Consider the following 25,371-nt stretch of genomic DNA (forward strand, 5'->3'; position numbering starts at 1 on the left):
CAGGAGAAATCTTGGCATAGCATGCTGTTTTGGAGTGAGGGAGATGTTTCTCTTTCTTTATATAGATCCAGGCAGCATTGTGTCTGAGACCAGCACTATGTCTGCCTCATTGTGAGCTGCTGGGAGGGAGGTATGACTATGCCCTGCACAGGGGTCTCAAGGTGGAGAATCACTCTGAAGAATTACAGGTGAGGGCCTTGGAAAAGGATGAATCCTGAAGCAGGAAGCAAAGCTAGTTGCTTCAATGTACTTTTGATGGGGTTAGCACTTTGAACTTTCCTAGGATTCTGGGAGTGATTGATTTAGCATTTGGTGTTAAGGTTCTTCTCTCCCCACATTTCAATTTCCTATACATTTTCCCTGCCATGTAAAATGTCAGAAAAACCTGTTACATGTAACACAGCTTGTGTCACTGTATTGTGGAGAATGTAGGGACAGGGCAGCAACAGGAGAAGGGGCCTGGCCTGTATCAGATCTCTGCAGAGGTCCGCTTGGTGGCAGTGATCCTGGGACATCAGTCAGCCCCAGTCCATTTACCTGTTTTCCCCAAATTACCAGGGAAAGGTGAGCCTTAAAAAGAGGATCACGGATGCAGTGGCTCGCATCTGTAATCCTAGCATTTTGGGAGGCCGAGGCAGGTGAATCACCTGAGGTCAGGAGATCAAGACCAGCCAGGGCAACATGGTGAAACCATGTCTCTACTGAAAATAACAAAAATCAGCTGGACGCGGCAGTGCATGACCGTAGTCCCAGCTATTTGGGTGGCTGAGGCAGGAGAATCACTTGAACCCGGGAGGCAGAGGTTGCGGTGAGCCGAGATCACGCCTCTGCACCCCAGCCTGGGTGACAGAGCAAGACTCTCTCAAAAAAAAAAAGAGTATCATGAAACACTTGGGTCACATCACAAATACTAACAAAACAGGGCAAGTGAAATCTTAGAGTTTTCTAAGCAGAGAGGTTTTAACGGTTCCCCGTCACCCCCAGTTCCCCTGCTCTATTTGCACTGGGCAATTGCAGCCACGCTGGAGCTATTTCAGCCACCGGCAGGCAGCTCCTCATTCCTTCTCTGCTGCTTTTGCTCCAGTAGCATTGCTCCATTCGCTGCCCGTGTCAAAGGCACCCACATTGGGCTGCCCACATCTGTTGCTGCCAATACACTGCAAGAGGGGAGGGACCTGCCTCTCCCCTGCCCCAAGTCCCTCAGGGCATTCAGCACACAGCTCCTTGGTTTGGCCCCTCCTTAGAAGCCCGCCTCTCCAGCTCTCAAGCAGGAGCCTGTGGCCACTGGCACGGTAGACAATCAGGGAGGCAGATATTGTTAGTCCTTAGAAGAGTTCCTTTTCTTATGCATTGGCCTCCATTAAAGTTCAAACTTTTCTTTAGCATGGACCATATTTTCCTTCCTATGGTCCCAAGACCCTCCGTGATCTGAATCCCACCTTCTTTTCCAGCCGCATCTCTCCCCACCCCCTTCACTCTCGTGGCTCACTAAAACTGCCATGCTATCTCTCACATACCAGTCTTTGTAAATACTGCTCCCTCGCCTGGCAGACTTTTCCTTTAGCCTCGCCCACTTTTCCCTTATTTGGACTGAGTCCTACTCATCCTTCTGGTTTCAGCTGTGATGACACTTTTTCTAGGAAGCTACCCGTGTCTACTCCCAATATCGAAGAAGGTTGCTCTTTTGTGCTCCCAGGGTGCCCTATGCCACCATCAAAAGGATGTCACTTAGCACTGTAATGCCTGCTGACTTTTCCATCTCCCCTGTCAGACTGTGTGTTCCCTGAGAGCAGGAACTATATCTTATACTGATTAAAAATTTTTTTTTTTTTAGAGACAGGGTCTTGCTCTGTCACCCAGTGGGAGTGCAGTGGCACAATAATAGCTCACTGCAGCCTCCTGGAAATCCTGGGCCCAAGCAATCCTCCGGCCTCAGCTCCTGAGTAGCTAATTTTACTTTCATAGAGTCTTGCTATGTTGCTTAGGCTGGTCTTCAACTCCCAGTCTCAAGTGATCCTCCCACCTCTGCCTACCAAAGCACTGGGATTACAGATGTGAGTCACTACGCCTGGCTGGTTTTGTCATTTTATTACAAGGGAACAAGGGGTGCTAATCAATTGTATAGATTTTGACACATTGCCTGGGACCAAACTTGTATGCCTTAAGTCTCTTCTCTTTTTTTGAGACGGAGTCTTGCTCTGTGACCAGGCTGGAGTACAGTGGCACGATCTTGGCTCACTGCAATCTCCACCTCCTGGGTTCAAGCCATTCTCCTGCCTCAGCCTCCCAAGTAGCTGGGATTACAGGCACACGCCACCACACCCAGCTAATTTTTGTATTTTTTTTAGTAGAGACAGGGTTTCACCATGTTGGCCAGGATGATCTTGATCTCTTGACCTCGTGATCTGCCCGACTCGGCCTCCCAAAGTGCTGGGATTACAGGCATGAGCCACCGTGCCCGGCCCCTGAGTCTCTTCTTTTAAGACAAGGTTTTCTCCAAGAGGGAACGCGTCCCCATTACACTTAGGTTCCTGATAGGCTTAACTCATTGGTCCTCTGACCTGAGTTTTAGAGATTCCTCCTATATATGTATCTAGTAGAGATAGGGAAAAAACAAAAGATTTTTTGTGTGTGTTTATTTGTTTGCTTTTTTTTTTTTTTTTTTGCTGCTGTTGTTTTGTTTTTTTTGAGACAGGATGTCACTTTGTCACCCGGGCTGGAGTGTAGTATTGAAATCACGGTTCCCTACATCCTCGGCCTCCGGGGCACAATGATCCTCTCACCTCAGTCCTCCAAGAAGCCAAGACCACAGGCACGCACCACCACACACGGCTAATTTTTGTATTTTTTGTAGAGACAGGGTTTTGCCATGTTGCTCAGGCTGGTCTCAAACTCCTGAGCTCAAGTGATCTGCCCGCCTCAGCCTCCCAAAGTGCTGGGATTGCAGCTGTGAGTCACCACACCTGACAACCAAAGTGTCTTTCCTACTCTCACCCTCCACCACACTTCTGACACCAGATGTGTGGGTTTTGTCCCTGCACACCAAGCAATTCTGACACCAAATTCTCCATCAGACACCAACAGGATGCCCTATAATTTAAATTCGATTCCAACACCGTCTGCCTGGACACAGCATCAGATCCCACAGGTTCAGAGCTCAGTCTCAGAAGAGTGCCCCCCACTTCCGATGCCAGTTACGAACCTCACATTGTGACCTGTCCTTCTGATCAAGCAGCTATAAATCAAGGTTCCCAGCACCCTCTCCTTGGGTTAGATTAATTTGCTAGGGTGGTTCACAAAACCAAGGGAAATACATACACCTTCCCTGCATGTATTGGTTTAATAATAAAGGATACAGATGAACAGCAAGATGGAAGAGACACACAGGGCACAGCATGTGGGAAGGGGCGCGGAGCTCTGTGCTCTCTCCAGCTCTCCACCCTCCAGGCACCTCCACAGGTTCGGCTATCCAGAACCTGCTTCTGAACCCAATCCTTTTGGGTTTTTATGGAGGCTTCATTATGGAGGCATGATTGATGAAATCATTGGCCTTCGGTGATCCACTTAACCTTCAGCTCATCTCCCTTTCCTGGAGGTTGCAGGGATGGGACCGAAAGTTCCAACCCTGGGATCCTGCCTTGGTCTTTCTGGTGATCAGTCCCCATCCTGAAGCTGTCTAGGGGCCCCCAGTCACCAGTCATCTCAAATAGCATACAGAAGACACTCTTATCACTCAAGGGATTCCAAGGGTTTTAGGAACTATGTGCCAGAAACCAGGGGCAGAGACAAAATATGCATTATTTATTACATCACTATATCACAGCATCTGATAGGGACAGGCCACCACAATGCTTCGCAAACTTTAATTTGGGTAGGAATCACCTGGGATCCTGTTGAAATGCACATTCTGCCTCAGTAGTTGGGACAGAGCCTGAGATGCTGGTACTGCTGGCTGGGGACTCATACCTTGAGTGGTCAGACACAAAAGTAATTGTATTGTGCAGTCTCTTTAAACTGATTCCAAGATTCTGACATAAAAGAACTGGGAAAAGTTGAAAATAATAGAGGAAACTTTCTAGGAGTTTTATTTTTTATAATGTTTGGTTTTATTAAGAACAGACGTTTCGGTGGGGCACAGTGGCTCATACCTGCCAACCCAGCACTTTGGGAGGATCACATGGGCCCAGGAGTTTGGGACCAGCATGGACAACATGATGAAACCCTATCTCTATAAAAAATACAAAAATATTAGCGAGGTGTGGTGGCATGGGCCTGTAGTCCCAGCTACTCGGGAGGCTGAGGTGGGAGGTTTGCTGGAGCCCGGGCGGTGGAGGTTGCAGTGATCCACCACACTCCAGCCTGGGTAATAGAGTGAGACCTTGTCTCAAAACAAACAAACAACACAACACAACAGAGTTCCTTTTCTAAGCACGTGTGGCCACCACCATAGGTTGGTTCTGCTTAGTCCCGTGTCCAATCCTCTTCTCCCTTGTCTGTCTAACACAGAGGCTGCTGAGGCTCCAGGGCCCACTTTCTCAGCCTCCCCTGCTGCTCAGGATGAAATATGTAATGTAGAGCTGGAGAAGAGACGTGGTTAGTCTTAAGGTCCTGCCTTAAATGACAATGTGATGGCCATTATCTGGATTCTTCTTGGAATGTCAGTAGCTCCAAGGTGTCAGGCCAGTGTCTGGGATTCTCTTAGCCCAGATTTGTCCCCTGGGAGTAAGGCAGCTGCTGCAGCTCAGTCAGACCAAACCTCTCTGAATACCACCAAAAATCCTGTCAGTTTCACATCTTGTTGATCATAGTTTTTTCTGTAGTTGGTTTATTTGAATCAGAGTTATATTACATTTTTGGTAATTTTAAACAATATTGAACAACTTAAATTCTAGACTTTTTTTTTTTTTTTGAGACGGAGTTTCACTCTTGTGGCCCAGGCTGGAGTACAATGGTGTGATCTCAGCTCACTGCAACCTCCACCTCCTGGGTTCAAGCGATTCTTCTGCCTCTGCCTCCCATGTAGCTGGGATTACAGGCATGTACCAACATGCCCAGTTAATTTGGTATTTTTAGTAGAGACAGGGTTTCTCCATGTTGGTCAGGCTGGTCTTGAACTCCCGACCTCAGGTGATTTGCCCACTTCAGCCTCCCAAAGTGCTGGGATTACAGGCGTGAGCCATCGCACCCAGCCCTAGGCTTCTTTCCATGAGATAAAAATGAATCTCTATTTGTTTAAGCCAGCCTTATTAGAGTTTTATGATCCTTGCAGTCAAACTGTAATACAGTATGCAATTTTTCAAAAATTTCTTCTTCTTCTTTTGTTTTACAGACAGGGTCTTGCTGTGTTGTCCAGGCTGTTCTCAAACCCCTGGCCTCAAGCGATCCTCCCACCTCAGCCTCCCAAAGTGCTGAGCCACCACATCCAGACAGAATGCAATTTTTTAAAATTAATATTTATCTTTATATTCTTTCATTAGCAAACTGAAACACACTGCTTACAGAAATCTTTAAAAATATAAAAAAGTAGAAATGGGGGAAAAATTAGAGCCCCAGTCACCGAAGTACTCTTAACATTTCGACATATTTTCTTCCAATGTTGTGCAGTTTTGTTAATATGGTACAACAAATTTGTGTCCTTTTTTGTTTACCATTAAAATAAGAACCTTAAGGATTTCTTTTTGTAGTGATGAAAATGTTCTAAAATTTATTGTGGGAATGGTTGCATAACTCTATGAATATACTAAAAATCATTGAATTGTAACTCTAAGTAGGTGAATTGTGTGGGATATAAAATATATCTTTTCAGGCCGGGAATGGTGGCTCAAGCCTGCAATCCCAGCACTTCAGGAGGCTTAGGTGGGTGTATCACCTGAGGTCAGGAGTTCAAGACCAGCCAGGCCAACACGGTGAAACCCCATCTCTACTAAAAATACAAGAAAATTATCTGGGCCTGATGGTGGGCACCTGTAATCCCAGCTACTTGGGAGGCTGAGGCAGGAAAATTGCTTGTACCCAGGAGGTGGAGGTTTCAGTGAGCCTAGACCACACCATTGCACCCCAGCATGGGCAACAAGAGCAAAACTCCATCTCAAAAAAAAAAAAAAATTATCTCTCTCTCTGTATATTTTTTTTTTAAGAGACAGGGCCTCGTTCTGTTGCCCAGGCTGGAGTGAAGTACTGTGATCACAGCTCACTGCAGCCTTGAACTCCTGGGCTCAAGCAATTCCCCTGTCTTAACCTTCCACAATAAGACTATTTAAAACTTTTTAAAAAATGAGCATTTTCTATATTGTGATGTACTTATTGTTAACATTTTTAGCTATTGCATCATTATCTATCAGGAGGTTGTACTTCCATTTATTAAACTATTCCCCTACTGTTGGATATTTGGGTAGATTTTATGTTTTAGCTACCATAAGAATTGCTACAGTAAATTTCTTGCTTGCTTGCTTATGTATCTTGGTGCTTTTTATTTATTTATTTTTTTAAGACGGAGCCTTGCTCTGTTGCCCGGGCTGGAGTGCAGTGGCACGATCTCGGTTCACTGCAACCTCCACCTCCTGGGTTCAAGCAATTCTCCTGCCTCAGCCTCCCGCGTAGCTGGGACTACAGGCGTGCGCCACCATGCCCAGCTGATTTTTTGTATTTTTAGTAGAGATGGCGTTTCACCATGTTGACCAGGATGGTCTCGATCTCTCGACCTCAAGTGATCCACCTGCCTCAACCTCCCAAAGTGCTGAGATTACAGGCGTGAGTCACCATGCCTGGCCTCTGGTGCTTGTTTGTACCTAGAATTAGCTCCTCCCATATTGTGCCAAAGTGTAACATTGCTTCAGCATTTATTGAGTGCTTGCCACAAGTCAGGTGTGGACCACACTAAGTACATTGTGCACATTATTTCCTCAAATTCTTCATCTCCTTAAGAGGCCTATTCTACCCTGTTTTTGAAAGTTGAAATTGAAACTCAAGGAGGACAACTAACTCACCCAAGGTCATGGTGCTGATAAAGAGAGGAGCTGGGTGCCTATATAGCTCTGCCTGGTCCCGGAGGCCATGGTTATTACACTCCCTTGTCAGATTGTAATTTTTTAGAACCTTCCTAAGTTTCAAAGGCAAAAATGCTATCCTGTTCTAAATTGTTTTCATTATGTTGAACATTCCTTTCTGTTTGCTAAACTAGACACATTCCTCTGCTGTAAATTAGCTGTTTCCCAGAGTTGGTTATACAATTAGAAGCTATGGCTTGTCACCATAGTTAGAAAGAAAAACGCCAGACAGTTTCCTTGTTTGACACCTGCTCAAATATGGAAGCACCTTTAATGAGAGCTGACATGACTCGGGGGATTTCCTAACCATCATGCTCTTAGCACAGGTGCCTGGTTCTTTCGCTGGCTCCTTCCACCTGGCTGAGCCCAGACGCAGATCTGTGAGAGGAGCACAGAGCAGGGGAAGGCTCCCTGCAAGGGATGGCTGCGGGCTAGGCTTGCTCTTCGGGGTAGTCTTTTGGTTCTTGCCTGAAGTAGGGGGCCTCACTTGGAGCATTGCTTTGCTCCTAAATTACTTAACCAAATAACGACTTGTTTTCCACAGTTAGGTAGACAAACACCACAATGATGAAAATACCAAGCACAGCAAGCTTCATGCCCACTGGGAAACCTTCCTCCCTCCAGCTCTCCACAGTCTGGTCTTCCGTGCAGTAGTCTCTCTCCTTGGTGATAGTCCCATCTGTGATTCTGGTGCTTGGTGCTCTTGCAGTCCACCTGTGAAAACATCAGTGGCTCTTAGGATTGTGGACAGCTCCAGTACACCTGAGCATCCCCTCAAAGTGTGTGGGTCTTGAGGTCCCAGGGTACCGTCATGGTGGGGCTTTAGAGGTAGCCTCTCCTCACTAAAAACCTATGCTAATTTCTTTTTTTGAGATAGGATCTTGTTCTGCTGCCCAGGATGGAGTGCAGTGGTACAACCACAGCTCACTGCAGCCTTGACCTCCTGGGCTCAAGAGATCCTCCTACATCAGCCTTTTGAGTAGCTCACACCACAGGTACATGCTCCCACACCCAGCTAATTAAAAAAAAAATTTTTTTTTGAAGGCCAGGTGCAGTGGTTCGTGCCTGTAATCCCAGCACTTTGGGAGGCCAAGGCAGACAGATTGCTTGAGTCCAGGGGTTTGAAACCCTGTCTCTACAAAAAATATAAAAATTAGTTGGATATGGAGCCTGAGACGGGAGGATCAGCTGAGCCCAGGTGTTCGAGGCTGCAGTGAGTTATGATTGTGCCACTGCACTCCAGCCTGGGTGACAGAATGAGACCTCCAAAAAGATTAAAAAATATATTTTTTTGTAGAGACAAGGTATCACCATGTTGCCCAGGCTGGTCTCGAACTCCTGGGCTCAAGGGATCCTCCTACCTTGATGTCCCAAAGTGCTGGGATTACAGGCGTGAGCCACTGTGCCCAGTCTCTAATTTCAACAAGTGGTATTAACAGGGTATTGGGGGATGTGAGGTCTCTCAAATCCCACAAAGCATTTCTTCATTGTTTCTCCCACTTGAGTAACACTCTCAATGCCAGCATCAAGCCTAACTTGGCATGGGCCTTGTAGATCCCCAAGTCCTTGCTGGGAAATTGCACAAGTGGATGGGAAGCCTCAGTACTCAGGCCCTCTCCCTCCTCCCTTCTCAGGTACAAACACCACCTTTCAGGGTGGAGAGAAAAAGCACCTTTGCAATCTGCTTATTTTACACTTCAAAGGGCAAGAGTACTTTCTGAAACTTTTTAGCGAGAGCCTTATGTTACCATTAGTCTAATTCTGCAAAACCTGCCGAAGTTTATTCAGGAGCTAGAAAACTCTCCAGAAAGGTTTACTTTCTTTTCTTTCTTTCTTTCTTCTTCTTCTTCTTTTTTTTTTTTTTAGTAGAGATGGGATTTCACCATCTTGGCCAGGCTGGTCTTGAACTCCTGACCTTGTGATCCACCCGCCTTGGCCTCACAAAATGCTGGGATTACAGATGTGAGCCACCGGACCTACCCAGAAAGCTTTACTTTCTAACTAATACAATTGCCTGTCTTCAGTTTTTATTTCAATTACCTACTCTTTTTATTCCTTTTGAAAAATTGATACATAATAGATGTACATATTTTGGGGAATATGTTATTTTATATTACATATGTATTTTTTGAGACAGGGTCTCACTCTGTCGCCCAGGCTGGAGTGCAGTGGCACGATCATAGCTCACTGCATTGCAGCCTTGAACTCCTAGGCTCTACTGATCCTTCTGCATCAATCTCCCAGGTAACTGGAACTAAAAGCACATACCACTATGCCTGGCTAATTTTTTAACTTCTCTGTAGAGACAGGGTCTATTTTGCTTAGGCTGATCTTAAACTACTGGCCTCAAGTGATCCTCCTACCTCAGCCTCCCAAAGTGCTGGGATTACAGGCATGAGCCACTGGCCCAGCCAACATGTGCTATTCTACTACCTTCATATAATGTGCAAAGATCAATCAGGGTAATTGGGATGTCTATCACCTTAAATATTTATCTTCTCTATATACCAGGAATGTTTAAATTATTCTCTTCTAGCTATTTTGAAGTATATAATAGGTTATTGTTAACTAAAGCTACTCTACTAACCTATTGAAACCCAGGTCTTATTTATCCTATTTAACTGAATATTTGTATCATTAAAAAAAAAATTTTTGCCTCTTCCTCATGATCCAAGACAAAAATTGAAAAAAATGTTTTCAAATGGTTACACATCAGGAAACCTGGGCTGTGGTCTCAGTCCATTGTGACTTTTGCCCTGTCCTTCCAGTTCTCCCGGGCCTATTTCCTTATCTCTAACTATGAGCAATGAGCTAGAAACTCTGGCTTTGAAATTGTTGGATATTACAAATCTTTCTCCTCTCTCAACAGATTCTTTTCAGGCTCAACCCTTCACAGAAATCTGAATAATGAGTTTTTTCCAGGGTTACAGAATACAATAATATCAATTTCCACACATGCTAAAAAACACCGTTACCTTCTTCCCTTGGAGGGCTTGTAATCCAGGCAATAGGTATGTACAGCTTTGGGTTTAGTGGTGGAAGCCTCGAGCCTCTGATAAACAGAAAGAAAATGTCAAGAGGAATTTATTTCCAATGTCTTGTACAAATAACCTTAGTTTTTGTTCTAGAAAAAGTCACATAATCCAAAGACCGATAAAAGTTTTTGGCACACAAGGTAGTTTAGCACTTTATAATACAAACTTCAGTTTGTCTTTATTCAAGAATTAGCGAAAACATCCACGTTCCATGGAGTAATATTTTACTTTAGTGACTCACAAGAGAACAATACACATACAAGTGACTAGGGCCACATGATGAGAACAGCACTCTGTTCTTAAATGTCAACTCTGTTTTGCTTCTTTGCTTGTACTTTATTGCTTGGAACTCTTCTTTTTTTATGAGCATGCATCATTTTATACAAAGAATAAAGTAATTTTAACAAAACAAGTTGACTATTAGCAAGAACTAGAAACTAATTTAGGAAAACGAAATGTCGTTTTGTAAAAGAAGTAGAAATTGTGGGGGAGTCCCAGGTGTGTGAAGATAGGGTGTCAGATGATGTTGCTAATTCCATCGATCAAGCGCTAAGCCCCATTTACCCATGAACTCACTGAGGCTTTCTAGTGAGCGCCACCTGCGAGGGAGCACGCCACCCATCTAGTAAGCACTATTCTGCTTTGGAAATGAGTCTGAGGCACAGAAAGGTTAAGTAACTTGCTAGAGGCCACACAGTATTATCAATGGAGAACTATGTGCTTGGACCAGTACACTAGACTCCTCTCTACCCTTCAGTTTCTGAAACTAATTTCCCTCCTGTAGGAAATCTTTATTACTCTCAGCCACTCAGATCCTCTTCTGTGCTATATTTCTTCAGCCCTAATATACACATATTGTACTGTAGTGTTTTGTTTGTTTTTGGAGACAGAGTCACCCAGGCTGGAGTGCAGTGACACAATCTCAGCTCACTGTGACCTCTGCCTCCTGGGTTCAGGCGATTCTCCTGCCTCCGCCTTCTGAGTAGCTGAGATTACAGGCACGCTCCACCACGCCTGGCTAATTTTTAAAATAATATTTTTAGTAGAGACGGGGATTTGGCGTGTTGGCTAGGCTGCTCTTGAACTCCTGACCTCAAGCCATCTACCCGTCTCAGCCTCCCAGAGTGCTGGGCTTACAGGTGTGAGCCACTGCACCCGGCCGTTATGTTTTATTTATTCATTTAACAAACATTTGGTGCACGCTGCTGAGTGCCAGGCCTGAAGCCTGCTGTGAAGATTTCAGAAGGGCCTGCCAAGCCGTGCCTGTCCTAAACAGCTCACTACCAAGCATGCTTATATTGTAAGTATTCTGCACTGGCTTCCTTCTTCCCTAATCAGACCATCTGTTGGATCTCATGGAGCTGTCTCCTATTTCTCTTTAAATCAAGCCACAGTATCTAACATGTGGGGCCATTGGTAACTTGCCATCTACTCCCCTGCTGGAAGCCCAGGACCCTTAGACATAAGAGGCGCTTTCTGACATAATATCTTCTGTAAGACAGACAGTGAGTCAGGAGCTGGAGAATTCCCAGGAGTGGTAGAAGGAGCTGGGACTGGCATCAGATAGGGAAAGGACTGATCAAGACCAGGACAGAACCAGAAGCACAAGGGAAGTGAAGAGGAGAGTAATGACCGCAATCCCAAGGTAGACTGGACTGGAGCGTATGGAGAGTCCGACAGGGGATGGGCACTTGGGCATCTGAGTTCATCATGGAGCTACCAGGAGGAAGGAGAGCCTGGGTCTCGGCAAGGATGTGGTCAGTACACCACAACAGAGCACACCCCTCCAGCGAGTGTGGACTATGACCTACGGCAGGCCCAAGGGTCCCAGCCCAGTGGGCATAGCTTGCTGTAGCGTCATGCACTGCCAGTCACCCTCTACCAAGCACAGCTACAGCCTCCTCCCCTTACCCCGCACTCCCTGTGCCCCCTTCTTAAAGACGTTCTCAACAGTGGTTTAGCGATACCCAAGCAAGGTCTTTGCATATGTGGGAAGTCGTGCACAGCACAAGAGCGCCACATGCAAGGAAACGCCTTTCCCCGTGTAGACAGCAGATTTACATACCCTTACCACATACCCTTCCAGGAACAGGGAAGTTAAGGCTCTTGAGGAAGAGGTACTTTGAAATTTTCCACAAAGGTGCCATGTGGGCTAGTGTTGGCATGCTCACCAAGAGATATTTCAAGCTATTTCCAAGGGTATTGGAAAAATCATTTATAAGCAAATTCTTTGTTTTTAACCTTTTTACTTATGGAAAATTTTAAGCATATACAAAAATAGATGATAGACCCATTACATACTACTTCTTTTTAATTCTCTTAAATTTAAAAATAGATAAGTGAAATAAAGCATTTGGGGTAGAAGTCTGTTGCAAAATCAAATGATAGAATTTCGCAGCCCCTAGGCAATCAAATACTCCCCTTGTGCCTTAAGGAGATTTAGGTCTTTTACTTTCTTTTCTTTTACAATTTGTTTTCTTTACTATCATTCATATGTAGAGTTCTCCTGCAGTATGTGGAAGGTGGACATTGTGAGTTTCAAAAATGGAGTAATTGTGGCCTATCTACCTGACCCTGCAGCCATCAATAATAATTACTATTATAAAGACCATATAACAGAGAAAAGGGTTATCGATTAGTGTTAATAAATAGGGCATAAAATTGTACACACACAGTGATGTCTACTGTGCAAACATATACTAGATATGCACGTAGACAAAAACTAGAGGTAAACCGAAAAAATAAAATCAGTTTTTGTATCAAGTGGTGTGTTTGTAGTTGATTTATATTTCATCTTTTAAACAATTCCATTAACGCTGTTATAAGATGATTTTCACTATAAACAACATTTACAGTGGAGCTAAAAAATATTGGTGTTTATTAAAGCAGTGGCTCAGCGAGGGTAAACGGCACCCAGGAGACACATAATATCTTTGTCCTCTTCTCCTTAGGCCCAGAGCTAAAATCTGCAAAGATGGCTGTTTTAGCAAAAGCATTTGGAGCCCAGAGCTGAGGAATATGCGGCTCCTCTGCTTTTCCACCCTCTTCACCATATCCTCGGCACTGAAGGCCAAAAATTCCACCACAGTCCCTCCCAAGACCTGAAGGATACTGCTGGCCACAGCTGTCGTTAGTTATAAAAGTAGTGTCGGCAGGGTGCAGTGGCTCACGCCTGTAATCCCAGCACTTCGGAAGGCCCAGGCGGGTGGATCATGAGGTCTGGCGTTCAAGACCAGCCTGGCCAATATGGTGAAACCCCATTTCTACTAGAAATACAAATTTTAGCCAGGTGTGATGGCACTCGCCTGTAGTCCCAGCTACTTGGGAGGCTAAGGCAGAAAAATCACTTGAACCCGAGAGGCGGAGGTTGCAGTGAGCTAAGATCGTGCCATTGCACTCCAGTCTGGGCGACAGAATGAGATTCTGTCTCAAAAAAAAAAAAAAAACAACAAAGTAGTAAGTCAGAAACATGCCAATACAACAAACCGTGAGTGTCTCACCACAACGCTAGCTAACATGTATATGGCATTCCCTGTGCGCCAGGCACCATTCTAAGCATTTTACATCAATAAACTAATTTCATTCTAAAAACCATCCTATGAGAAAGGTACTTTTATTATGCTCATTTTACAGATGAGAACGCTGAGGCATGGAGTGTTTCAGTAGCTTGCCCATGCTCGCGCAGCTGGTGAGGCAGTGGGGCTCCACAGTCCCTGCCCATAATCATCGTGTGGTACTGCAGCATGGTAGTGGAGGGAATGAGAAGTATCGTGTTCTGAATATCCGTTATCTTTGGCATTTAACATACTTCAATTCACTTAATCTTTATTTATTTTTTTTTGAGACAGAGTCTCGCTCTGTCACCCAGGCTGGAGTGCAGTGGTGTGATCTCCGCTCACTGCAACCTCCACCTCCTGGGTTCAAGCAATTCTCTGCTTCAGCCTCTCAAGTAGGTGGGATTACAGGCGCCCACCACCATGCCTGGCCAGTTTTTTGTATTTTTAGTAGAGATGGGGTTTCGCCATCTTGGCCAGGCTGGTCCTGAACTCCTAACTTTTGTGATCCACCCACCTTGGCCTCCCAAAGTGCTGAGATTACAGGCGTGAGTCACCGTGCCCAGCCAACTCACTTAATCTTTCTAACAACTCTAGGAGTTTTACAGAGGAGAAAATAGAGGGATAGGGAGCTAAATTATTTGCCCTACATAACGCAATTCATACAAGGCATAGCTGTAATTTAAACCCAGATATCCTGGCTCCAATACTTTTAAAAAAATATATTTCTATTATTATACAAGAACTCATCATTGAAAATATGTCAAAACATATTGAAAAATTGTTCATTAACTAATAAATTATCAAAATCATTAATTTCTTATGGAAGTAAGTATTTTAGCCAGTATTTCTATTCTTAAATATCTTGGATGAATTGGCATTTTCATAAAATTTTTTTCCAGGTGAACTATTTTCTGATAATTCTGGCTTACCTAGGTGTATCATAGTCAATCAGAAAGAATATTGTGTATGATATTTTATGTCATACTGTATCACATTATAGTTAACTACAAAACAGTGGGCTAACATCCAGAGCCAGAAAGAACAATAATCATTTTGCGTTCTCGTTAAAATCATCAAAAAGTATATTTGTTTTTTGTTTTTTGGTTTTTTTTTGAGATGGAGTCTTGCTCTGTTGCCCAGGCTGGAGTGCATTGGCGAGATCTCGGCTCACTGCAACCTCCACTGCCAGGGTTCAAGCGATTCTCCTGCCTCAGCCTCCTGAGTAGCTGAGATTACAGGTGCACGCCACCATGCCTGGCTAATTTTTGTATTTTTAGTAGAGATGGGGTTTCACTATTTTGGCCAGGGTGATCTTGAACCCCTGACCTCAGGTGATCTGCCGGCCTCAGCCTCTCAAAGTGTTGGGATTACAGGCATGAACCACCACGCCCAGCCTACATTTGGTTTTTTAAAAATAATCTACCTTGACTAAAGCCATCACTAGCTGTCCATAAAGAAATACAAGTTTGTTCGCATTTCCACAGAATATATTTACCGTGTAGGCCTGAAGCTGGCCAAAATTTCACAGGCCAATTGTGGGTAGTCAAGAAAGGGGTGCTGAGAGCCCAGTTTCCTACCCTTTCTTTCTCTTATTCTCCCAAGACCCCTTACCCCTGGACTTGAAGAAGTCAAAAGGCAGGGATGTCCCTGAAACTTGGAGATGGCATTCTCTACAAACTGAAACATAATACATTCTCCAATTACTCTAATTCAATAATGCAATTATTTCTTAAAGGCCTACATGTAGAATTGGACACTTTTACAAATGACATAGCAAACTGGAAGTTGTGACCTGCTTACAGGCAGAAAAAAAAAACCCAACCTCCTTTTGATTTATAGATCTTTAAAATTGAGTTAATTCCAAATCCCTTTATTGACTAAAAATTATTAAGTTAATAAAAGATCTATAATCATAGCAGACTTTTACTTCATTGTTTTTACCTGAATCCTGATTTGATAAAGCTTTTATTTAAAATGTTGTGTTCTCTTTACCCAAGTAATGATTTTGAATTAAAAGGATTTAAAAATTATCTGCACCACATCAACAAAAGAAAGGTTACAAACCCATACAGCCAAGGAATGAGGTTTAAAATAAGATAAAAAATTATCCTAAAAATAAAACTTAAAATAAAAGGTTAAAAACATTATGATCATCTCCATTCCTGATTTTTAAAAAATCTTCTAGTAAGTAACCAGGCGAGGTGGCTCACGCCCATAGTCTCAGAACTTTGGGAGGCCAAGATGGGTGGATCACTTGAGGTCAGGAGTTCAAGAACAGCCTGGCCAACATGGTGAAACTCCACCTCTACTAAAAATACAAAAATTAGCCAGGCATGGTGGTGGGCACCTATAATCCCAGCTATTTGGGAGGCTGAGGCAGGAGAATCTCTTGAATCCAGGAGGCAGAGGTTGCAGTGAGCCAAGATCACACCACTGCACTCCAGCCTGGGCGACAGAGAGACATTCTCTCTTTCTTAAAAAAAAAAAAAAAAAAAAAAACTTTGTAAACCAGGAATAGGAACTCCTTAACTTGATAAAAGATATCTTCGAAACCCTACACCAAAAGTCATACTCAAAGGTAAAATATTAGAAGCATTTCCTTTAAAATCAGGACCAAGGAAAGAATGTCCACTGTCATCACTCTCCTTCACTATCATAATAAAAAGTCTTAGCCAGCACAGTAAAAAAAGAAAGAAAGAAAGAAAGAAAAAAGAAATTAAAGATATACAAACCAGGCTACAAAATAATCTGCAGAAAAAGTATTATAATTGCAAAGAGTTTATTGTTGTAAAATCAATATACAGAAGTCAACTTCATTTCTATATACCAATAACAATTTAAAATATGCTTTAAAAAAGGTCCTATTCCCAATGGAGGCAAAAATTAAAAGCCTACCTAGTAATAAAGCTAACAAAAGATGAGCATGTTCTTTACCAAGAAAATTATACAATCTTACCGAAGGACATTAAAGAAAATTTCAATAAATGTAGACATTAAAATACCCATTTACATCCACAGGAACACAAAGATGGAAACAATGAGCAGGGGATTCCAAAAGGGGGAGTGAGGAGGGCGAGGGTTGAAAACATAGTATTGGGCACTGTGTTTACTACTTGGGCGATGGGATCATCAGAAGCCCAACTCTCAGCACTGCACAATATGCCAGTGTAACAAACCTGCACATGCACCCCCTGAATCTAAAATTTTAAAGTAAAGAAATAAATAATCCATTAAAAAATATCGATGTAGGCTGGGTGCGGTGGCTCACGCCTGTAATCCCAGCACTTTGGGAGGCCGAGGTGGGCGGATCACCTGAGGTCGGGAGTTCGAGACCAGTCTGACCAACATGGAGAAACTCCATCTCTACCAAAAATACAAAATTAGGCGGGCGTGGTGGTGCCTGCCTGTAATCTCAGCTACTCAGGAGGCTGAGGCAGAAGAATCGCTTGAACCTGGGAGGCGGAGGTTGTGGTGAGCTGAGATTGCGTCATTGCACTTCAGCCTGGGCAACAAGAGTGAAACTCCATCTCAAAAAAAAAACAAAAAACAAAAAACAAAAAACCCGATGTATATATGGAAATTTGATATATGACAAGAGCTAACATTGCAGTTCAGAAGCGAAAAAATGGACCCTTGGAAAATGGTATTGGGAGCAAAGTGGGGTAGATGTACTTCTCCCAATTTATTCTGCTAAGTACAGCCAATCTCCCTGGAAATTTTACCTAAAACAAGCCTATGAAGACTCTGGAAGATATAGGGAGAAGGCACACGGGCCAAGAAGCTCGAGACTCAGGGAAGACAAGATGGTGAGGTCCCGAGGTTTTCTTTTTACCTTATACATCCTGGATGGGGTGCTGGAGGAACTGATAACCTGGAAACACCAAGGGATACAGATCAAAAAAAGCTCCCAGAAAAGCCAAAAGACAAGAAAAAGGACAGCCTAGTAAGAAAAAAACTTTTTGACATTAACTGCCCTATGGCAGCCAAACAGCCCACCTCCACCCCCACCAGGCAAGGTGCATGAGAAGCCTGGACTTTCACCCTCATGTGGGTTCTCATGCATCTTTGGTGGTGGGGGTGGAGGTGGGCTGTTTGGAAACAGAAGCCCAGGAGGTGGGCATCTGCTTCCTGCCTGGGTGTTGTGAGAGGAGGCCACGTGGGAGTCCCTCCCAGCAGCCCAGCAGTAAGGAGGCATCCCCCGCCTCCACACACACCCCAAGATGTCCCCAGTGGGAGCCTGGACTTCTACCTCCACCAGCAGAGAGGCAGTGCCCCTCTTTTCCCACCAGCATAGAGTCAGAGGATGTCTGCTAAAAGAAGGTTTAAAAACCACCCAAGGCCAGGCAAGGTGGCTCACACCTGTAATCCCAGCACTTTGGGAGGCCGAGGTGGGTGGATCACCTGAGGTCGGGAGTTCGAGACCAGCCTGACCAACATGGAGTAACCCCGTCTCTACTAAAAATACAAAATTAGCTGGGTATGGTGGCTCACACCTGTAATCCAAGCTACTCGGGAAGCTGAGGCAGGAGAATAGCTTGAACCCAGGAGGCAGAGGTTGTGGTGAGCCAAGATCATGCCATTGCACTCTAGCCTGGGCAACAAGAGCAAAACTCCATCTCAAACAAACAAACAAAGCACCCAGAAGGCCAGATGTGGTGGCTCATGCCTGTAATCCCAGTACTTTGGGAGGCCAAGGCAGGTGGATCACTTGAGGTCAGGAGTTCGAGACCAGCCTGGCCAACATGGTGAAACCTCATCTCTACCAAAAAAAGAAAAAAGAAAAAGAAAAAAAAACAAAAAATACAAAAATGAGTCGGGCGTGGTGGCAGGCACCTGTACTCCCAGCTACTCAGAAGGCTGAGGCAGGAAGATTACTTGAACCCAAGAGGCAGAGGTTTCGATGAGCTGTGATCACACCACTGCATTCCAGCCTTGGTAACAGAGTGAGACTCCATCTCAAAAAAACAAAAAAACCACCCATAGTCTTGTGGGAGGAGACAATAATAGACCCTGACACCAAGATGACACAAATGTTGGAATTATCTCACCAGGATTTTAAAGCAGCCATCATAAAATATTTCAATGAACAATATGAACATGTTTGAAACAAATGAAAAAATATAAACTCTTTGCAGAGAAGTAGAATATATAAAAAAGAACCAAGTGTAAATTTTAGAACTGACAGCTTGCGAAGTAAAGCGAGATCTTATCTCTAAAAATAAAAAATAAAAAAAATTAGCCAGGCATGATAGTGTGTGCCTGTAGTCCCAGCTACTCGGGAGGCTGAGGCAGGAGGATCATTTGAGCCCAGGAGTTGAGGTTACAGTGAACTATGACGTGCCACTGTACTCGAGCCTTGGTGATGGAGTAAAATCCTGCCTTAAAAAAAAAAATTTAGAACTGAAAAAAAACACAACCAAAATATGGGCTCAACAGCAGAATAGAGAAGACAGAGAAAAGGATCAATGAATTTGAAGATAGAGCAATATAAATCACTCAAGCTGAATGACAGAGAGAAAATAGAAAAAAATAAGCAGTGTCTCAGGGACTTATAAGACTGTAATGAAAGACCTAACATTTGCCATCAGAGTCCCTAAAGGACAGAAGAATGAGGTGGGGCTAAAAAAGATATTTGAAGAACTACCCCTCTGGCTTCCCTAAGGCACGGCTCAAACCTTCCTTGCAAAAAAGAAAAAAAAAATGGCTGAAAATGTCCCAAACTTGTCAAAAGACATAAATCTACAGATCAAGAAGCTGCATGAACCCAAATCGGATAAAACTAAAGAAATCCATGCCAAGACACATCACAATCGAACTTCTGAAAACTTTTGTGCAATAAAGGACATTATCAAGAAAGTAGCCGGGCGTGGTGGTGCAGGCCAACAGTCCCAGCTACTGAGGAGGCTGAAGTGAGTGGACTGCTTGAGTCCAGGAGTTTGAGACTAGCCTGGGCAACATAGTTTAAAATTTTTTTTAAAAGGCCAGGTGTGGTGACTCACGCCTGTAATCCCAGCACTGGGAGGCTGAGGTGGGTGGATCGCAAGGTCAGGAGTTCGAGATCAGCCTGGCCAGCATGGTGAAACCCCGTCTCTACTAAAAATAGAAAAATTAGCCGGGCATGGTGGCGTGCATCTGTAATCTCAGATACTCAGGAGGCTGACGAAGGAGAATCACATGAGCCTAGGAGGTTGCAGTGAGCTGAGATCATGCCATTTCACTCAGCCTGGGCAACGGAACAAGACTCTGCCTAAAAAAAAACACCTTAAAAAAAGAAAGTAAAAAGACAATGTATAGAGTGGAAAAAAACTTGCAAATCATATATATGTGGTCTGTTATCTAGAATATATAAAGAGTTCTTCCAACTCAAAAACAAAAGAAAACCCAGTCTAAAGATGGGCAAAGGACTTAAACAGATATTTCTCCAAAGAAGATATAGAAGTGGCCAATAAACACATAAGATTCATTATAATAAGATAATGACGTATCCTGACATAATGATGTCATAAGATGATGACATCTTTAATTATTAGGGAAATGCAAATCAAACTACAATGAGCTATCACTTTATACCCAGTAGAATGGCTATTGAAAAAAAAAAAAAAAGGCCGGGCATGGTGGCTCACCCCTGTAATCCCAGCACTTTGGGAGGCCAGGTGGGTGGATTACTTCAGGTCAGGAGTTTGAAACCAGCCTGACCAACATGGTGAATCCTCATCTCTACTAAAAATACAAAAATTAGCTGGGCACGGTGGCATGAGCCTGTAATCCCAGCTACTTGGGGAGCTGAGGCAGAAGAATTGCTGAACCCAAGAGGCAGAGGTTGCAGTGAGCTGAGATCGTGCCACTGAACTCCAGCCTGGGTGACAGAGCAAGACTCTGTCTCAAAAATAAATAAATAAACAAATAAAAAGGAGGAAAATAGCAAGTGTTGGCAAGGATGTGGAGAAATTGGAACCCTCATACGTTGCTAGTGGTAATGTAAAATGGTCCAGCCACTGCGGAATGGAGCACAGTTTGGCACTTTCTCCAAAAGTTAGACAGAATTACCGTATGACCCACCAATTCCACTCCTAGGTACCTAGCCGAAAAAATTGGAAATCGGGTACTCAAATCCTTGAACATGAATGTTCATAGTGGCACTGTTCACAATAGCCAAAAGGTAGAAACAACTCAAATGTCTATCAATGGATGAATAAATAAATTATGGTATATACACATAATGGAATGTAATTCAGCCATAAAAAGGAATGAAGTCCTGACACAAATCCACGGACAATATGGATGAACCTCAAAAACCTTATACTAAGCAAAAGAAGCTAGGCACAAAATATCACACATTGAATGATTCCATTTACGTGAAATGTATCCTATCCAGAAGGAAATCCATTAAAACAGAAAGCAGATTGATAGCTGCTGCGGGGGTGGGGTAGGGTGGCGTGGGGGGTGGGGCAACTGGGGAGTAACTGCTTAATGGGTGTTGGTTTTATTTTAGGGTGACAAAAATGTTTTGGAACTAAAATAGAGGTGGTGGTTTCACAGCATTTTGAACGTACTAAATGTCACTGGATTGTGAGCTATATTATTTGTTTATTAATTTATTTAAATGTTTTTTTTTTGGAGACAGAGTTTCCCTCTTGTTCCCCAGGCTGAAGTGCAATGGCTCGATCCTGGGTCACTGCAAACTCCACCTCTGTGGTTCAAGAGATTCTCCTGCCTCAGCCTCCCAAGTAGCTGAGATTGCAGGCACCCGCCACCATACCCAGCTAATTTTTGTATTTTTAGTAGAGATGGGGTTTCACCATGTTGTCCAGGCTGGACTCGAACTTCTAACCTCAGGTGATCCACTCATCTTGGCCTCTCAAAGTGCTGTAATTTGTCCTCCCAAATTACAGGCATGAGCCGCCAAGTCCGGCTTATTTATTTTTTTTGAGACACAGTCTCACTCTGTTGTCCAGGCAGGAGTGTAGTGATGCAATCTCGGCTCACTGCAAACTCTGCCTCCCAGTTCAAGTGATTCTCATGCCTCAGCCTCCCAAGTAGCTGGAATTACAGGCATGCACCACCATGTCTAGCTAATTTTTGTATTTTTAGTAGAGACGGGGTTTCACCGTGTTGGCCAGGCTGGTCTCGAACTCCTGTCCTCAAATGAACTGCCTGCCTTGGCCTCCCAAAGTGCTGAGATTACAGGCATGAGCCATTATGTCTAGCTTAAATTGTGTACTTTAAAACAGTTAATTTTATGTTGTATAAATTTCATTTCAATTTTAAAAAATCTTGATTCTTGTCATTGTACTGTGATTATAAAAGTGATATTATGTCTTTATTTTAATGAAATACTGAAATTTTGGGCAGAGGTTAAAAAAAACATGATGTCTGTAGTTTGAACTCAAATAGGTCAAGAAAAAAACATACATAAAATTCTAAAGCACAGATGGAAAAATCTTAACCACTGGTGAATTTGGGTATGGTTAGATTCAATATGACCATGTAAGAATTCTTTGTTGGAAACTTGTTTCAAAATAGGCTGGGTGCAGTAGCTCACACCTGTAATCCCAGCACTTTAGGAGGCCAAGGCAGGTGGATCACCTGAGGTTGGGAGTTCGAGACCAGCCTGACCAACATGGAGAAACCCTGTCTCTATTTAAAATACAAAGTTAGCTGGGCATGGTGGTGCATGCCTGTAATCCCAGCTACTCAGAAGGCTGAGGCAGGAGAATTGCTTGAATCCAGGAGGCGGCAGTGAGCCGAGATCATGCCATTATACTCCAGCCTGGGCAACAAGAGCAAAACTCTGTCTTAAAAAAAGAAAAAAAGAAATTGCTTCAAAATAAAAACCTCAAATATAAGCACATTTAATTTTAAAAAGGCACTAAGAAGAGAATAAAAAGACAAGCCCAAACTACTAGAAGATATGTGCTACAATATAGCTAACGAAAGATTGGTGTTCACAGTATATGAGGAACTCCTATGAATTAACAAGAAAAAGATGAACAACCTAATAAAAAATGGGCAAAAGACACGAATAGGCATTTCACAGATGAGAAAACACAAATGACCAATAAATGTGAAAGGATGCCCAACCTTATTAATAATAAAATACATAAAATTACAATAATAAAATAGCATCTTACACCCACCACACTGACAAAAATAAATCTAGCAATGCTAAATTTTGAAGAATATTTAGAAAAATGAAGCTTTTTTTTTTTTTTTGACAGGATCCTGTTCTGTCGCCCAGGCTGGAATGCAGTGGCAGGATCAAAGCTCACTGTAGCCTTGAACTCCCAGGCCAAGTCATCTTCCTGCCTCAGCCTCCTAAGAAGCGAGGACTGCAGGTGGGCACCACTATGCCCGGCTAATTTTTTTCTTATATTTTATTTTTAGAGACAGGATCTTGCTATGTTGCCCAGACTGGTCTTGAACTCTTCACTTCAAGTAATCCTCCCACCTTGGACTCTCGAAGTGCTGGGATAATAGGCATTAGCCACCATGCCCAGCCCCTGGAGTTCTTAATATATTGCTGGGGGAAGCATAAAATGGTGCAACCATGTTGTAGAGCAATTTAATATGATCTCTTAAGTTGAAGATGTGTAGACCTCTTCAATTTAGCAGTCCTACTCATAGTAGGACTCTAATGAGTCCTACTCATTAGAGATAAAAAAAATTATCTCTAATAAATCATTCCTGGACTCATGAATTGTAATGAATAGTGCCTAGTGCTTACGAAGCCTTGACAAAGCTCGAGAGATTCAAAGTAACTCAGGTGTGCTCACATGAGAGGTACAACGGGAAACTCCTGTCCCTAAAATGGAGACATAGAGCCATACTCACAAAGTATAATTTAGCTAAAGTCACTATGGGTACATTCATGCAATCAGAAAAACAATTCTTACACATATACACACTGGGTCCTGTACCACAAAGTTTGTAACAGCATTGCTTGTGTTAAAAAAAAATTGAAAACAATCCAAATGTCCAACAAAGAGGGAATGAGTAAAAATACGTCTCCAATGATTCTATATGGCAGTGAAAATGAATGAACTAAAGCTACCAATAATGACCATGTAAGCTCACAACATAATGCTGAACGGTAAGGGAAGCTGGAGAAGGAAACTTGCAGTAGAGTATCACTTAAATAAAATACAAAATCATGAAAAACTGAACGAAAGTTTGTGGATACTATAAAGAAAAGGGAAAGAATGGTAAGTAGAAAATTCAGGATCGTGGTTACCATGGGGGAAAGAAAGAAGATGTCCCAAGAGGGATACACTGGGGGCTTCAGCTGATTCAGCAACGATTTATATTTTTTAATCTTTGGGGTGGGAATTCAACTTCTCATTACAAAATTCTTTGTTTCTTTTCATGTGCATGATATATTTTATTTTAAAAAGTCAAAAAAATGTTCAGATACATTTTTTCCCCCCTACCTGGGCAAATTCCAGCTACCAATCTGCATATGTCAGCCCATTTCTAACTGCGCTGATTTCTGTGCCATGGTTTTAGTTTGCAACTGGAAGCGTCATTAAGAAGTGCCTCCCATGGACTCTCACTAGGTAGCAATCATCAGAAAGACCTTTGCTTCCATGGAAAACAGATGTCCCGAGTCCTTCTGTAATACCATGGAAAGGACACGGAGGGGAGCTATTTCATCACTCAGGTGCCTGGTTGTTTTTCCTCCCCTGTGGCCATTTGAAATAACGGAGAGGGCAATAGAATGGAAATTCAGAGACTAGATTTCTACTTCCAATTTTTCTCTACTCCTCTATGTGATCTTGGGCAAGTCATATTCTCTTTCTGCCTGTTTCCTCATCTGTAAGATAAATCACATGGCCTCCTCCAAGAAGCCTTTCAAATACGAAATTCCATGATCCATAGTTATCTACAGGCCGGGCACAGTGGGTCACATCTGTAATCTCAGAGCTTTGGGAGGCCAAGGCAGGAGGATCCCTTGAGCCCAGGAATTTGAGACTAGCCTGGGCAACATAGCAAGATCTCATCTCCACAAAAAATTTAAAAATTAGCAGGTGTGGTGTCACACACCTGTAGTCTTAGCTGCTCAGAAGTCTGAGCCCAGGCGGTCGAGGCTACAGTGAGCTGTGATCACACCACTGCACTTCAATCTGGGTGATGGAGTGAGACCCTGTCTCCAGAAAAAAAATTATCTCTAATAAATCATTCCTGGACTCATGAATTGTAATGAATAGTGCCTAGTGCGTACGAAGCCTTGACAAGGCTCAAGAGATTAAAAGTAACTCAGGTGTGTTCACATGGGAGGTACAACAGGAAACTCCTCTCCCTAAAATGGAGACATAGAGCCATACTCACAAAGTATAATTTGGCTAAAGTCACTATGGGCATAGTCTTAGATGAAAAAGAAAAGAAAGCTGAGTTTTCTAAACAAATCCATGTTTTCAATACAGAGGAACACCACTGCTCATAATTCCATTTTATGAAAATAAGTAAGTTTATCTTTATTATCTTGGGATCATTATAATCAGGGTGTGTTTCCACTGTTTCCTCCTGCTGCTCTTGAATCAAAAACTGGGTTCTATTACACAGAAAAGAAATCAACGTTTAATCAGTAAGATCAAGCTATATTGATCATATCTACAAGGAGGTCAATATTTTTACAGGAAGGACGTTAAATTACATTCCTTGTAGAGATGGCATCTATCGGCCCCCTTAGCACATCTCAAAGGTAAGAAGAAAGGGCTTATTAAGTAGTTAGAGACT

General features: G+C 43.1%; 1 protein-coding gene across 2 annotated transcripts in view; it reads right to left on the reverse strand.

The window, feature by feature from the left end:
* Positions 1–7,278: 7,278 nt before the first annotated feature.
* The window catches only part of LEMD1 (LEM domain containing 1), a 34,423-nt gene continuing 16,330 nt past the window's right edge, over positions 7,279–25,371 (reverse strand). The window contains exons 4-5 of one of the 2 annotated variants that reach the window (XM_012459337.2): positions 10,022–10,098; positions 7,279–7,760 (exon numbers count right to left, since the gene is read on the reverse strand). In XM_012459337.2, the coding sequence (XP_012314760.1) occupies positions 7,562–7,760; positions 10,022–10,098 (276 nt within the window). In that variant the 3' untranslated portion in view covers positions 7,279–7,561. The remainder of the gene's footprint in view (positions 7,761–10,021; positions 10,099–25,371) is intronic. The other variant, XM_012459340.2, reaches the window with a different exon arrangement.

Source organism: Aotus nancymaae, unplaced genomic scaffold (genome assembly GCF_030222135.1).
Source record: "Aotus nancymaae isolate 86718 unplaced genomic scaffold, 86718_ANA_hifiasm-v0.15.2.pri h1tg000039l, whole genome shotgun sequence".
In the NCBI taxonomy this organism is placed as follows: Eukaryota; Metazoa; Chordata; class Mammalia; order Primates; family Aotidae; genus Aotus; species Aotus nancymaae.